This window comes from Xenia sp. Carnegie-2017, unplaced genomic scaffold (genome assembly GCF_021976095.1).
Source record: "Xenia sp. Carnegie-2017 unplaced genomic scaffold, XeniaSp_v1 HiC_scaffold_2, whole genome shotgun sequence".
Classification (NCBI taxonomy): domain Eukaryota; kingdom Metazoa; phylum Cnidaria; class Anthozoa; order Malacalcyonacea; family Xeniidae; genus Xenia; species Xenia sp. Carnegie-2017.
This window is the reverse complement of record NW_025813482.1, coordinates 7,368,080-7,381,556: the sequence shown is the minus strand read 5'-3', so window position 1 is coordinate 7,381,556 and position 13,477 is coordinate 7,368,080. Positions and strand designations below refer to the sequence as shown.

The window sequence follows — 13,477 nt, the reverse complement described above, 5'->3', positions numbered from 1 at the left end:
AGTCCTTCTCAGGACTTTATTAACCTGGACGATCATCATTTACAAACATATAACGATACTCCCGGGTTCAAACAATTTACTTTATCTACATTTTAAATATACATTGAGACATTTATTTTACATGAATTGTTTCAACGCCAGGATGAACAGATTTTAATAGCTTTATTACCTCTTTGCAAAAGCTAAACACATTTTTTCGTGCATGTTCCCCGTGCTCTAGACATACTTAAACTTATTATACCAAACAAAACATGATTTCCTGTCTGCAACCAATAAATACCTGCAAATATCTGCAAATGAACTGAATATCAAAGTACAGAAACCTAAGACTTATGTTCGCTTTAGTCAAAATTTTTAGAATTTGTTTCTCTTGGTCGATTCATTCTATGTCTTGGAAAGAAAAGAATCATTACTCGTTCTTTGTAAGAACGACAGAAAATGGGTGTGACCATGTGATGTCATTGAAGTAAACGTATATTACTCATAATTTCGGTCGTATTTGATTTCAAATCCAGTCTAATTTGATTATTTGCAGGCACAATTGTTAGATGAAAAAATCAGAATTTTCTTACCTTTACAAGCGAAAGCAACCATGCATTTGATTTTTTATCATTTCGTTATAATTAACACGAAACATGATTTGCATATTTTACGTGGGTTTTGATCAAACTACAAACTTTTTCAACATTTTACAGGAAATAAAATTTGAAAAATGACGAGTTTTAATTTCAGTGTCTCTGAAGAGTTTTTGCTGAGAAAGTTGCGTAATCTAGTGAATTTTCTGATTAAAAAAGGAGAATTACAACAACTATATAGTAAGGAATCAATCTTTCAGCAGTCAATGGCAAACCTCTCCATCTAGAAAGTTCTTGATTATTTGACCTGAGTGTAATTAAAGTCAGTCCAACTGCAGCAAGGATTTTGTTTTTTCCAATTTTGTTTGTTTTATACGATTGAAATCCAACTCATTAGAGCTGTTTTGGTGACAAAATACATCCTGTCCCTAAAATAAACGTATCAGAAGAATCATTTAGTAAATTTTCCAATCAATCACACTATGAGAATTGCTTGCCAAGCGTAAAGTTCATCAGTTGCACACTTGCACTGTAATGCAATGAAGTACTAATTGTCTTTTCTAACTGTTATTCATTTAAAAATGCCTATGAAATATTACAGAGTTTATTTTTAACAAAAATATATAAATGGTTTGAATTTGACATAAAGATAATAAGTTTGCAGGTGATTGGAAAGATGGCAAAACTTGCTGCTGATATGAAGTATGTAATTTTTAATATTGTCTATGGTTATAGTTGTTTTGAGAAATGAAAGATATAAAAACTAACAGTTGCAGGTCATATAATATTGTAAGAAATTTACGATTGAAACTAAGAACAGTATCACTATTTATTTTCTTAAAAGTATTCTTGGAAAATTGTTTTAGAACTTCATAAAAATGCATACGTTTAAAGCAACTACTACACAAATTTATATAAAAGCTCAATGCATTAGACGAAACACAATGTACAGATTAATCACATTAAATTATTCTTACATTTCTGGATTACTCTTGTAAAGAAATATGCTGTGGCTTAATCGTATCTTTTTAAATCAGTTGTACTGTATCTGTACCTTTGAAGAAGCTCATTTAATCTCAGACTATACTTGATTTTGAAAACTGCAAAAAATATTCTCTAAATTTAATTTTTGATAGGAACATTAGAATCTAAGTTATGAAATGAATCAATATTAATTAATACGACAGCCCAGGAATTATTTTTAACTTATAGCCTAAGCCCAAGTACCATGAATTCATTCTTGTCTTTAAAAGATTTGGTATTAGTTTATGATCCAATAATTTGCATTATGATAGCATATACTTTTTATAATTAAGCTGGTTTTTAACTTCCTAGATGGTGCATCCTGTATGAAATAATAACACGTCATCTGAATACTTTTAATGTTTGGTTGAGTCAGCTTTATTCCATTTATTGTTTATCAACTGGCTTGAATCGATTACCACTCTGTTTTGTGTTGTCTCCAGATAAAATCCTTAAAAGGAGAGATTTAGGCTTTTTTATAACTGCCTAACAAAACCATTTCTCTACCAAGGTCATTTCGTAACCATGGAAAATACATATCATGTATTTTCTTTTTAAAACATGACATATTTATTTAAAAACATAGATATTCAGAGCTTTTATAGTTACGACTTTCGATGATATCAGCTTTAAATGATCGATAGTTTATATTTTGTAGACACTTCATAATAATTCTAGTCAAACTTGAAGTCTTGCAGATTTATAGCCATTGGTCTGGGGTTTTTACAAGTAACATCCATCAATTAATGTATTTGTGAGCTCATTCGTGATTTTCGTGAGATCTTTCCAAGCACTTTAATTCGATTATTTATAGTTAATATTTTTCTCATCTTGACTTTCTTGCATTTAATTAGCGCATTAAAATTATCTCTTCCTTTCATAATTAACACCGACATACAGTAATGACATCAAAATAAGAACGAAAGACTTCAAATAATAACTTCGTTCTTTGAATTCATGGGTAGTTCAAGCAAGGAAATTTTTGTTTTCTTGAATACAACTTCAATCAATATCCAATCCTTTTGTAATTAAGTCATAAGTTAAACGTGGTCTGACAGAAAACCACGGCACCACAAAAATCCTCATCGAACATCTTTCTCAAACAACACTCTTTCCTTTTCCACTAAGCAACCAAAAGCTGGTTTCCCATAAGCAAGAATATGTGTGTGTGCCAACATTTAGTTTTGGAAATTCACATTTTAATGTTTTTTGATTGTATATTCAGAATTCTTCAGCAGAATTTGACGTAAAGTTTGAATTTGTGCGAGCATTTTTGCTAGTGTAAATCTTAGGCGTAATCTGGCTTTTAAAATCCCTTGCTTTAAATTTCAAATAAACACGCATGCAAAGGCCAACAGATTAGTACGTTTATGTGTTTTGATCGAATAAAAATACATTGATATTTGATAACGCACAAAAATTGCTGATCTCTTATCTCTATACAAAATAAATTAAAGTTGAATTAACTGCATATTAATTACTGTTCCCAGACAGGCAGTCAACAGTAGTAGGGAGCCTCAATTGATAACTAAACGATGAATTCGTGTTCAGTTGTTTGTATTAAAGGTTGTAAGCTACATGTTAAACTTAATGAGCATTTTAGCGTCATTATAGTTATGGTTGGGTTGGACAAAGACTAATTTATCGTAAAGAAATTGTACAAATAAATACCAAATCGCACATTTTCCGTTGCGTCAATCGCGTCATTCAATTAATGAATTGTTTGCATACAAACAAAGTCAATCACTGCAATGACATTCAACTTCTATTATGACTTTAGGATGATAAATATGTAAGACGAGTGTTCAAAACTGTTAATCATTGAAAACTTTGATTTTGTATTTGTAGAGTATTAATCTCATGACAATGGAATGCAATAATGATTTCATTTGTTTTATTTGCGCGAACAGTTTTAAGTGAAATTAAATCAAACAAAATGGGGTCTGGCAATTTTTCAGATGAGATATATTCAAAAAACTTCAAGTATAGAATTTCTTCCTCTTTCCTCCCTTTATTTAATAAAAGTTTATTTCAGATTAATGAAGTCAATGAAACATAAGTAGACAAGTTAGACAACTATTGTTATGGAAAACTTCAGCAAAATTCATATAGAGATATTTATTCTTTTCATATTTGACTAACTTCCAGAAAGCTCATCAGGTATGGATGATCGTTGAAATTAACGAAAGGGGGAAAGAATCTGGCAGAGTAAAAAATGAACTTTCATGCCTTTGAATCATATGATTTGTCATTAAAAAGTTTTTTGTCCATATTCGTTGGTACTGTTACGTGAGAAGTAGAACTTGATGATCACATAGCCAGGACACAGTCAAAGTAAAATTAAGTCAATTAATTTTCAATTCATAATACTTTCACAGTTTCACAACAGTGCTATCAGTGATGAAATTCCTAAAAAATAAATCACATAAAACAAAACCTCTTACGTACTATGTTGTGCAATTAAAAGAAGGAGCTGAGAACAAGTAACGGGAAATTTAAACCCTTTTATTAATTGTCCTAGGGAATAAAAGAAAGGTGAAATAAGTTTTATTTATCTACTTCGATAAATGAATTAAAAATTGCATGAATAGTCATTACATTTAGATTTTGCATTGCTAGTATCAAGCCAGTGAAAAGTTTGTTTTTCGCTGAAAGCTTTATATTTTCATAATTTATTGTACTTATTCATTCATTTTCCCGGTATTAAATTGATGAAGAAATTGGAACTCAGCTGTATAGTAGAGTTATTTTCAGAACAATACTCAAAGTCCAGGTAAAAAATTTAAGGTGCTAGGGAAGCACGTGCAAGTTTTTTATTTTTCAATTAACAAGTCTACTACGTAAACTGTCCTGCTTTGGATTAAGTTTATATAGTTTTTTGGATTCTAAATAATTTGCAAATGAATTAATGTTTTTGTTATTTTAGTCGAATGATCGGTGTTTAAAGTCTTATGATTTTTCAACGTTCATCTTAAAATTAAAGTTTAAAATATACATAAAAATTTCCTGGTGTGATGTGATATTATCTATAGTAAATTACAGTGCATCTATTTACCACAAGTACTTGTGAACTGTTTATCTAAACCGTTAGATTTTTTAAGGACTTTATAGTTATTAGTGTTCGGGATATTTTGTTAAAGAAGGATGATTAACATAATTAGTGTTTTTGTATATATGTTATTAAATATCATTAGAGATCTTAAAGTCTCACTCAAATAGTTCTAAGGGACACAAGAACTATAAAGTAAATAATTTGAGTTCAATCTTTTTTATTTTGTAGTTTTAGAACTTTTTTTTCCTTTTTTAATTTAATTTAACACACTGGCGAGAAGATCGTTTTGGTGCACACAGAACTATCGTGAAATAAACTTTCTTTCCATTCTGAGAAACAATGCATAACTGGACGAAAATGAATATTGAATATAAATAGCTGTATTTTGCTTCATGTCAATGTTTTACCTAAAATTAGGACTTGAAATGCTTCGATCAATGTATCATGAAATATTCGACCCAAGGTGATTGCCAGAACATTACGTCATGAAGTAATTTCTCCACGGTGATTCTCAGTTGTTCTTTCAGATGACGAGATTTTTTTGTACTCAAAATAAGGAGTTGTGCTAGAAGTTAGCTGTGTGCGTAAATTGCAATAGCTACAGACGTCGGCACTTTCTGACTGACGAAGTTTAAGACATTTGTAAGAGCAGCAAAGAATTTTAGAAAGCACGAAATATCGGTTTCAATGTTTGTAAAAATACATAGAATTCTGTGTTGTGTAGTATTCTTATGACACCCTTGAACGCATGAACTATATAGCCAAGAATTTCTCAAAAATCCGTGCGTTTGGTTTATTACAATTGTTATTTATTAACATATTAAATGAAAAGAGGTTACACTCAATTGGTTACACTAACTAAACCTGCCTTTCTGGTAAATAGAACAAGGATTAGAACATTAAATTTATAATTAAGTACCCTCAAACTGGAAACTATTTCACTACCTTAATGCTTTCAAAGAAATGTTTTTGATCCAGCCAAACACTTCAATCGAATATGAACTTTCCCGTACGTTACATTTATTGTAGATGTTGATTCGTGCATATGACGTGCTAAATAAAACTTATTTATATGTATACCTGTATAATACCTATGCTTCAAAGTCTCGATGTTGCAAATATTTTTACTTGGCATATGATGAGTGTTTCTGATTATGCTAGGCGTTTGTAACCACCATTTGATCACATTGAGTACTATTGCTTGTTTCAGAGTTAGAGAAAAATAAACTAGCAATGCGGCGATATGGTCTTACTCTTTCAAGGTATTCTGCTTTTGTATGTATCCATCGTTTCCATCTTGCCCTGACAACTTGTCTCACTTCAGCATTGAAGACAACATACACAAGGCAAGCAAGGGTTCCCTAACGGTACACATAAACACTTTACTTATTTTACAACGCAAATGTGCTGAAAAAACCTTAAAATGATCTGTTTGACAAACTTTGTTTATCATGCACATTTAAAACAAATATCTTTGCAAGTTTTCACAAAGAGTTGGCAAAAAGCAAATCCAATTAAGATATCGAAAAATCAAAATAGTTAAATTGAACTAACCTGCATGGGATATAGTATTCTAATAAGATAATTATACCACGTGGGTGCAGTTGAAGGAACATAAAGTATCATTAGATATATAACACCAAAAAGAGGCATCAAAATCAGAGCAGCTTTTATTCCTTTCCTAAAGACAAAAAATTTTACAAACCAATTTTTTCAAATTATTTGTTTCAAAGAGGACGTAGTAGCTTAACGGGGGCGGGGGGGGGGAAGGGGGGGGGTCACAGGGCCACGTAATTTCCCTAATATTGAAATTGACAAAATAAGGGGCAACTGGCCCTTTCGAAAATTTACTGATAATTTGTTATCTTTTTTAAAAATATCTGAAATTTTAATTTAGTTATAAACGGGACTAAATAATTCTTTGCACTGTAAAAATCATGCACCTGCACAAAATTTATAATCCGCATAGAAAAAGGCTGTCGAAAAGGTAATGTTGATTATTTATAAAATGGCCGTTTCTAGCAGTGTATAGAGAGTTTGAATTTACAAAATTCTCTCTTGATTTAGTCCTAACCTTAAATCTAATCACCACCATCCTTCCCCGTTAAATTGAAAGCGTTTCGACGTCCTTGATTTCAAAAAGTACCGTGCTTCATAACGTGTACAATTAATTACAATTTCGTGACATATGAATTGCAACAGTATACAATATATAACCAATGTACTGAGTGCCAACAGAACAAGAATACACAACTTTTCTCATGCACCAAAATTCTAATTCACCAATAAGGAAATCGTAATGGCGGAGCTAAGCAAGACTTTTATAAAAGTTCTTTAGACTGGTTTACAACATATAAAGTACATGACCTTCATTTTACAACGCGCAAATATTTCATTTTTTTGTCTCGCAGTATTTTGTCTGATTTTTTCTAACTTTGGCACTTGCCTGATATAGATACTTTTTTGTGAAAATCAAAGATTAGTCTATCAACAATGTTTCCTAGCAGATCAACTGAATATCCATTTAATACGCTTAATGCAATTCGTTTCTGAAACAGACACGCTTGCACATTGCTTCAATATGTACTACTTTAAGAAACATACAAATAAAATACGTTTAAGACTGTAGAAAATTAACATACCTTAGTCTAAGGAGTTCTGAGCTTGATCTTTGATGACGTAATTTATCAAAAATCACACAGATGACATAAATAAGTGTTATAAAGTTCATCTAAAAGTTAAAATTTCAGAAAATAAATTAAAGTAAAAACATAGTTTATAAAAATCTATATTTATTTTTGTCACATAACCTAAGGCAAGAAATTCCATTTTCACACATTTTTATTGTTTGCGTGCTCAAAAGAACTAAATCAGTAATTTTTACATGAAGTATTAAGAACGTAAAAACAATCAGCTATTTAAAGTGCATTATCACTAAAAAAACGCACAAAACTAATAATTTTATATCGATTGACATGTCACATTAACTGATTTACACGGCTGTGCGAAAGGTTTCGTGAAAGATTTGGGAGAGTGCGAGTTGAGACACGTCTTCACCTCCCCCCATATGCAGTTCCCCCCGGGTAGTCAATTTTTTCTCAACAATGAAAGCATCAACTACAAAATATGAATGCATGGTTTTTTAATTAGGTGGTTCAAAAATAAAACGACAACAATTGATTACTTTCTCTTAAATTATTAAATTTTAAAGTGTGTCGTACTTCATTGTGTTTTGAACCAATCGGAAACACTGATGATATATTGGTAGATATCGACCCAAATCTGATAATATTGGTAGATATCGACACAAACATAATAATATTGGTAGATATTGACCCAAATCTGATAATATTGGTAGATATCGATCCAAATTTGATATTGGTAGATATCGATACAAACGTGATAATATTGGTAGATATCGACCCATATCTGATAAAATGGTAGATATCAACACAATTGACAAATAGTGTTCGATAGGTGGAGTGTGTTAAAAAATTTTTTGTTACGAAGCTTTTTGCAAATGTATTATAAATAAAAAAAATAAAACAATTATTGCAATGGAATTATAATTTATTAAGATACTATACCAGGAGCATCAGAGTCATTGGGCCATATAAGATAAACATATAGTAAGATTCTTTTCCTTTAGTCCAACATCTAAAAAAGAGAACAGATAAAATGCTCTATCAAATTAAAGTAAAATAAAAGCCTGTTTTATGATGATGGTAATGTAAATATTTAAGTGTTCACTTCCAGTAATAGACAATAATTTTCTAAAGAAATACAAGATTACAAAATCTAAATTTGCAAAGCCGGACGCAAATTTAAATAAAAGCTTGCCATAGACGGATATTTATTTCAATACTCATAACGAAGAAATTTTTCTATTTGATTAGAGATTAACTGTATTTGACGTAATTCCCATTTCCTAATATATCGGCAAAGCCTCCAGTTATTTGTCTACTAGTCTCATAGACCATTTTTACGGTAACCTTCTAAAATCTCATTCATGTAAAGCCGCTTTATTTACTCACAGTTTGTTTGCACCGCAGACAGTATATTTGTAAATACATACAACATAGTAAACATCACATCCTTTAAAATTAAAGCATTGTACAGCCTTCTCAATGCTCAGATATTTTGATGTTCAGTTTGGAAATACACTCGTAAATTCACATCTTTTTTCTCTATTTTTAGTACTATCATTGAACCACATTACCATTACAAAACTTGTATTATATTTAATACTAAAGATTTTTGAGAAACATGGCAGGAGGATGTCTATGCACATTAACTTTATTGTTCTTTTATGCAGTAATGTTAAAGAAATAACAAAATAACAGTAAGTGACGAGAATTTTGTAAATTCCTTGTTTTTCCTCTTATGCATTCCTTACTTGTCTATTCCACTGTCGTAGAAATACACCATCACGGGGATATAAACACCAAAGACCAAAACAGCAGGAAATCCTAGAAAACGAAATGAAATGAAAAACTGCAGCATTTCGTTTTTTCAACACAACACCAATTTTAAAATTATATTAATAATTGTATGAATGCTTTATAAATGAAAAGTAAAAATAGTCTTACCCCATCCAAAAGCAAATAACCCCCAAAAATAAGTCTTAGCATCAAATGTACGAAAAAGGAGTTTCATTAAAAATGCAGCTTCATTCAGCATCCATGTTATCTCTGACAGGGCAAAAAAGCGATTTAATACCCAAAACACGTTGCACTGGGTCTGAAGAAAACAACAAAGTTTGCAATTAAAGCATTTTCACAATGGACACCAGATAGATGTTTCGTATATGTAAAGCTTAGTTTCATTTTAAAAGATGATCTCTGTCGTTATATATGCAACTGCTCAAACGTCAATAAAGTGCTATTCATATTTTAATAAAGAATGGATGTAATACGTCACACGCAGCAAGTTACAACGCATGCGTCACAACGTAAAATGATTTATGATATCATTAATGAAACTTACTGTATTAAGATCACCATAATGGGCTATAAAAAATGTAATGAGTCGACACAAGAATGCCACAATGAGATTCTTGTGCAAATTAAAGCGGATGTTTTTCTTGTCCCTACAAGGCAAGGAACAGAATAAAAAGATTTTTGATTTCTTACTCTAAAATATTGGCTTGAAATTTTGATAATGATTCTTACAAAAAACAAACTTGTTTTACTACAAGAGTAACAGATCCGGGTTAGGCAAAAAATACAATGTAGTCACTAATATCAAATGTAAAAACTTTTACTTGAATGTTAATTATCAATTTCTATAGAATAAAATACAACCACTCAATGGGTTGTTGTGATTTTTTTTTTGCCCAACAATGGATCTGCTACCTCACTAAAACACAGGTACAAAAATTTTATAATTCTTACATGAAGTAACACAACATGAAGAGTGAAGGAATTATAAATGAGAAAGAAAGCCAGCTAAATATGACATAAATCTTCAAATATCGTTTCTTTATCAAATCCTAGAACAATAAAATTTGATAAAAAATTATCATTTTTGCTGCTGCATTTTCTTCAATACAATATACTGTGAAAATCAAAAGTCTGTACATATGTACAGTATATACCTCATTATCAATATTAAACAAACTATTTATAACAGCACTCCGCTCTGTAGAAGATCGTTTTGTACACTTTTTCTTCCATTGCAATCGCGAGAAGTTCCACTTTCCATTTTCATCACAAAATGCCTTCAAAGAGACTGAAATTGAAAAAGTGATTAATTCAAAAAAATTGCACACACATTGTAGGTTTAACATTCTCTTTTGTAAAATACTGCCACAGCGCATGGGCGTTAGAAGATCAATAAATTGCGGAGGGCTCATGTTCGTATATGCATGATATATGCAGTAATAAGTTCTTTAAAATTATTGTTTTCAGCAAAATATATGATGAGCGCCCCTCCGACCAATCTATATATAAAGCATTTCCTCCATTTCACCCAGATCACAATATTTTATTAGCGCATGTTGCTAATTTCTGCAAACTATTTTACCAGATAAAAAGCGTCGTTTTGTGTATCAATGTAAGAACCTATCGTATATGAAGATGGTTTATTTCAAATATACTTTCTTTCCACAAAAAACTTACTTGCATATGAAAATGTCAAATAATGATGTAAATTTTCCTCAAATCTTAAGAAGATAAAAATATTTTCATTATCTTACCATTTGTATAGAAGAATATCATTGGACATGTAGACGTAGCAAATTCACCGGCACATGTCTTCTTCCAACAATCAGTTGTTTCTCTAAATAAGCGACGACAATACAACTTTCCAACGCCTTAAATGAAAATTTCAGATTTTTTGATGAAGTGAAACATAAAGTTTTCAGCAAGAAATGAAATTAACCTATAATGTCTAGGCATATGTGTGTACACAGCTCATTGCATGCTTTAAATAGGATGAGTGAATGCTGTTAGTTTAGCCTGCAGTCTTATAAACAGGACGTGAGGATGGTCATTATTATCCTCACTCTTCAATCCAGTAGTTGTCGCTAAAATGAACTGATTGCCTAATGTCATAAGTTCTTTGTTAATTGTACAATACATGTAAAGCAACCTATTGCTTTATGCATTAACACTCACATTGTTCTTCATCTGTCTTTAGATTATATTTGCTGAAACATGTTTCGTTGAGCAATCTCTTAACGGAGTCCCAAGGAATGCCGTGGCTACGAGTGGAGAACTAAAACAGAACCATTTTTTTAAAAAAACAAAATAAACATGGCGAGTTTAATAGAATCTACTTAATATAATACAGTTTTTCGAAAGCAAAACTTTCATGTTGAGAAAAAAAACTTTTACTTCGCTCACAAGATCTCTTACGGTAATCTTCGAAAATCTTACAAATGCCGAAATGCGTAAAAGGCATTGAAAATTTTTAATAGCAGCATTATAGTTTCTGCTCCCATGTTCAATTGTAGATCTTTGAATTTGTTTCATTTAACTGATTTAAACGTGCAAATGGTCATTTAAAGGTTTTAGGGTTAACTACATACAGGTTATATAAAATATGAGGATCTTTGGAAGTCAACTTTGTTATTGAAATCTATTGTGAAAATATTGCAATAAGCATTGCACAGGTGGACAACAAAATTAAATTTGAAGGTAGAAAACACAACATAGGCAGCCATATTGCAAAGTCAGCTTTGTTATTGAAATCTATTGTGAAAATACTGCAAAAAGCATTGCACAGGTGGACATCAAAATTAAATTTGAAGGTAGAAAACACAATATAGGCAGCCATATTGTAAAGTCAAATTTGTTATTGAAATCTATTGTGAAAATACTGCAAAAAGCATTGCACAGGTGGACATCAAAATTTAATTTGAAGGTAGAAAACACAATATAGGCAGCCATATTGTAAAGTCAACTTTGTTATTGAAATCTATTGTGCAAATACTGCAACAAGCATTGCACAGGTGGCATCAAAATTAAATTTGAAGGTAGAAAACACAATATAGGCAGCCATATTGTAAAGTCCTACGTTTGACATTGTTTGTTGAGGAACAGTTTTTAGGATTGAAATTTGTCATATTTCGCACGTTATGAACTGTCAGGCTTTAACTGCACTAGGCCAAATGAAACATGTTGTGTGCTGTTTTGGACGCACTTCTTTTTTAGACTGGGCTTCATGATTTGAATATTGTCACCCAAGATCGATGGTTCGTGTTCAGGAAAGTTTCCCTCATAAAAGCGAACACGACACCGATTGACGAAGCAGGACTGAATGCAACTCTATGAAAGTCAGGAAAAGCAAGGGAACATAGATGATTTAGCTTTACAATAAAAATTTCCAAGAACACATGGCCGATCGGCACGTTTATCGTTTGATAAGAGAATGATTATTGCATGTGAAAGACTGAGGTTTCTTTGTCAAAAAAGTGTCAAATTACTGGCAGATTCCAAAGTTTAATGATTTGATAGAAGTTGAATCAATTTAAGACACAGCTTATTTATTATTCAAAATCATTATAAGATAAAACATACTCCGACAAAGACATCTTGTAAACTTTAGATTTATATGCTACCGTCATTTCCTCTACTTAGTCTACAAGAGCTTTAGTTTATATTGATACGTTTCAAGTGAGGGATTATTAAACGAGAGGGCTAAAAATGCGAAATAATAAATTGGTAGCATGTAATCAAACTACACATGCATGCTTTATATCAATTTCTATTTATCCAAATAAAGAAATGACGATTTTTCGACTTTTATATTTGTAAATTTCAAACGAATAAACTTTCATATCAAGAAATATAATGCTTAATTTGCATTTTATTTATTACTTCATCAAGAAATTGACTTCTTTGTTATTTTTTAATTTACTAAGAGTGGTGGGTGAATAGAGAAATGGAGGTTTTTCTTTTTCCTATAACTACCTGCATCAGGGGCTGAATAGATCAAATACAGTTTATATGAATTATATGTTATATGTTTTTATGAGTTATTATGTTTCATCCTTTCTGAAATTGTCTTTTGGGAAAGGGCTAATATTATTCAACAAAATGATTTGATTTCATTCATGGGAGTTGTAGCCAATAGGAAATATTTAAGACATATACTTTTAAATATATATTTCTTAAATGTCTTACTTACAAGAAGCAGATAAATTCCAAAGAAAATGCAAAATTTGTTCATTGTCTTGCAATCTTTCTCACATATCCACAATCAACTAAATAGAGAAGCGAATGTATTTATTATAATAGTATATAGATGCACACACATGACAAATTCAAGGCAGATGTTTTATTGTATGTTGATCGGGCATGTATAATGATTGATAGCCAAAATT

General features: G+C 30.9%; 1 protein-coding gene across 2 annotated transcripts in view; it reads right to left on the bottom strand.

Moving 5' to 3' along the window:
• Nucleotides 1–5,437: 5,437 nt before the first annotated feature.
• LOC124440317 (corticotropin-releasing factor receptor 1-like) overlaps nt 5,438–13,477 on the bottom strand; it is a 22,589-nt gene continuing 14,549 nt past the window's right edge. For both annotated transcript variants that reach the window (XM_046990690.1, XM_046990691.1), the window contains 12 exons: nt 13,282–13,357; nt 11,268–11,367; nt 10,847–10,963; nt 10,247–10,380; nt 10,044–10,141; nt 9,637–9,739; nt 9,240–9,390; nt 9,047–9,119; nt 8,238–8,307; nt 7,293–7,381; nt 6,205–6,331; nt 5,438–6,011 (listed from right to left, as the gene is read on the bottom strand). In XM_046990690.1, coding sequence (XP_046846646.1) covers nt 5,808–6,011; nt 6,205–6,331; nt 7,293–7,381; nt 8,238–8,307; nt 9,047–9,119; nt 9,240–9,390; nt 9,637–9,739; nt 10,044–10,141; nt 10,247–10,380; nt 10,847–10,963; nt 11,268–11,367; nt 13,282–13,323 — 1,308 coding nt within the window. In that variant the 5' untranslated portion in view covers nt 13,324–13,357 and the 3' untranslated portion in view covers nt 5,438–5,807. The remainder of the gene's footprint in view (nt 6,012–6,204; nt 6,332–7,292; nt 7,382–8,237; nt 8,308–9,046; nt 9,120–9,239; nt 9,391–9,636; nt 9,740–10,043; nt 10,142–10,246; nt 10,381–10,846; nt 10,964–11,267; nt 11,368–13,281; nt 13,358–13,477) is intronic.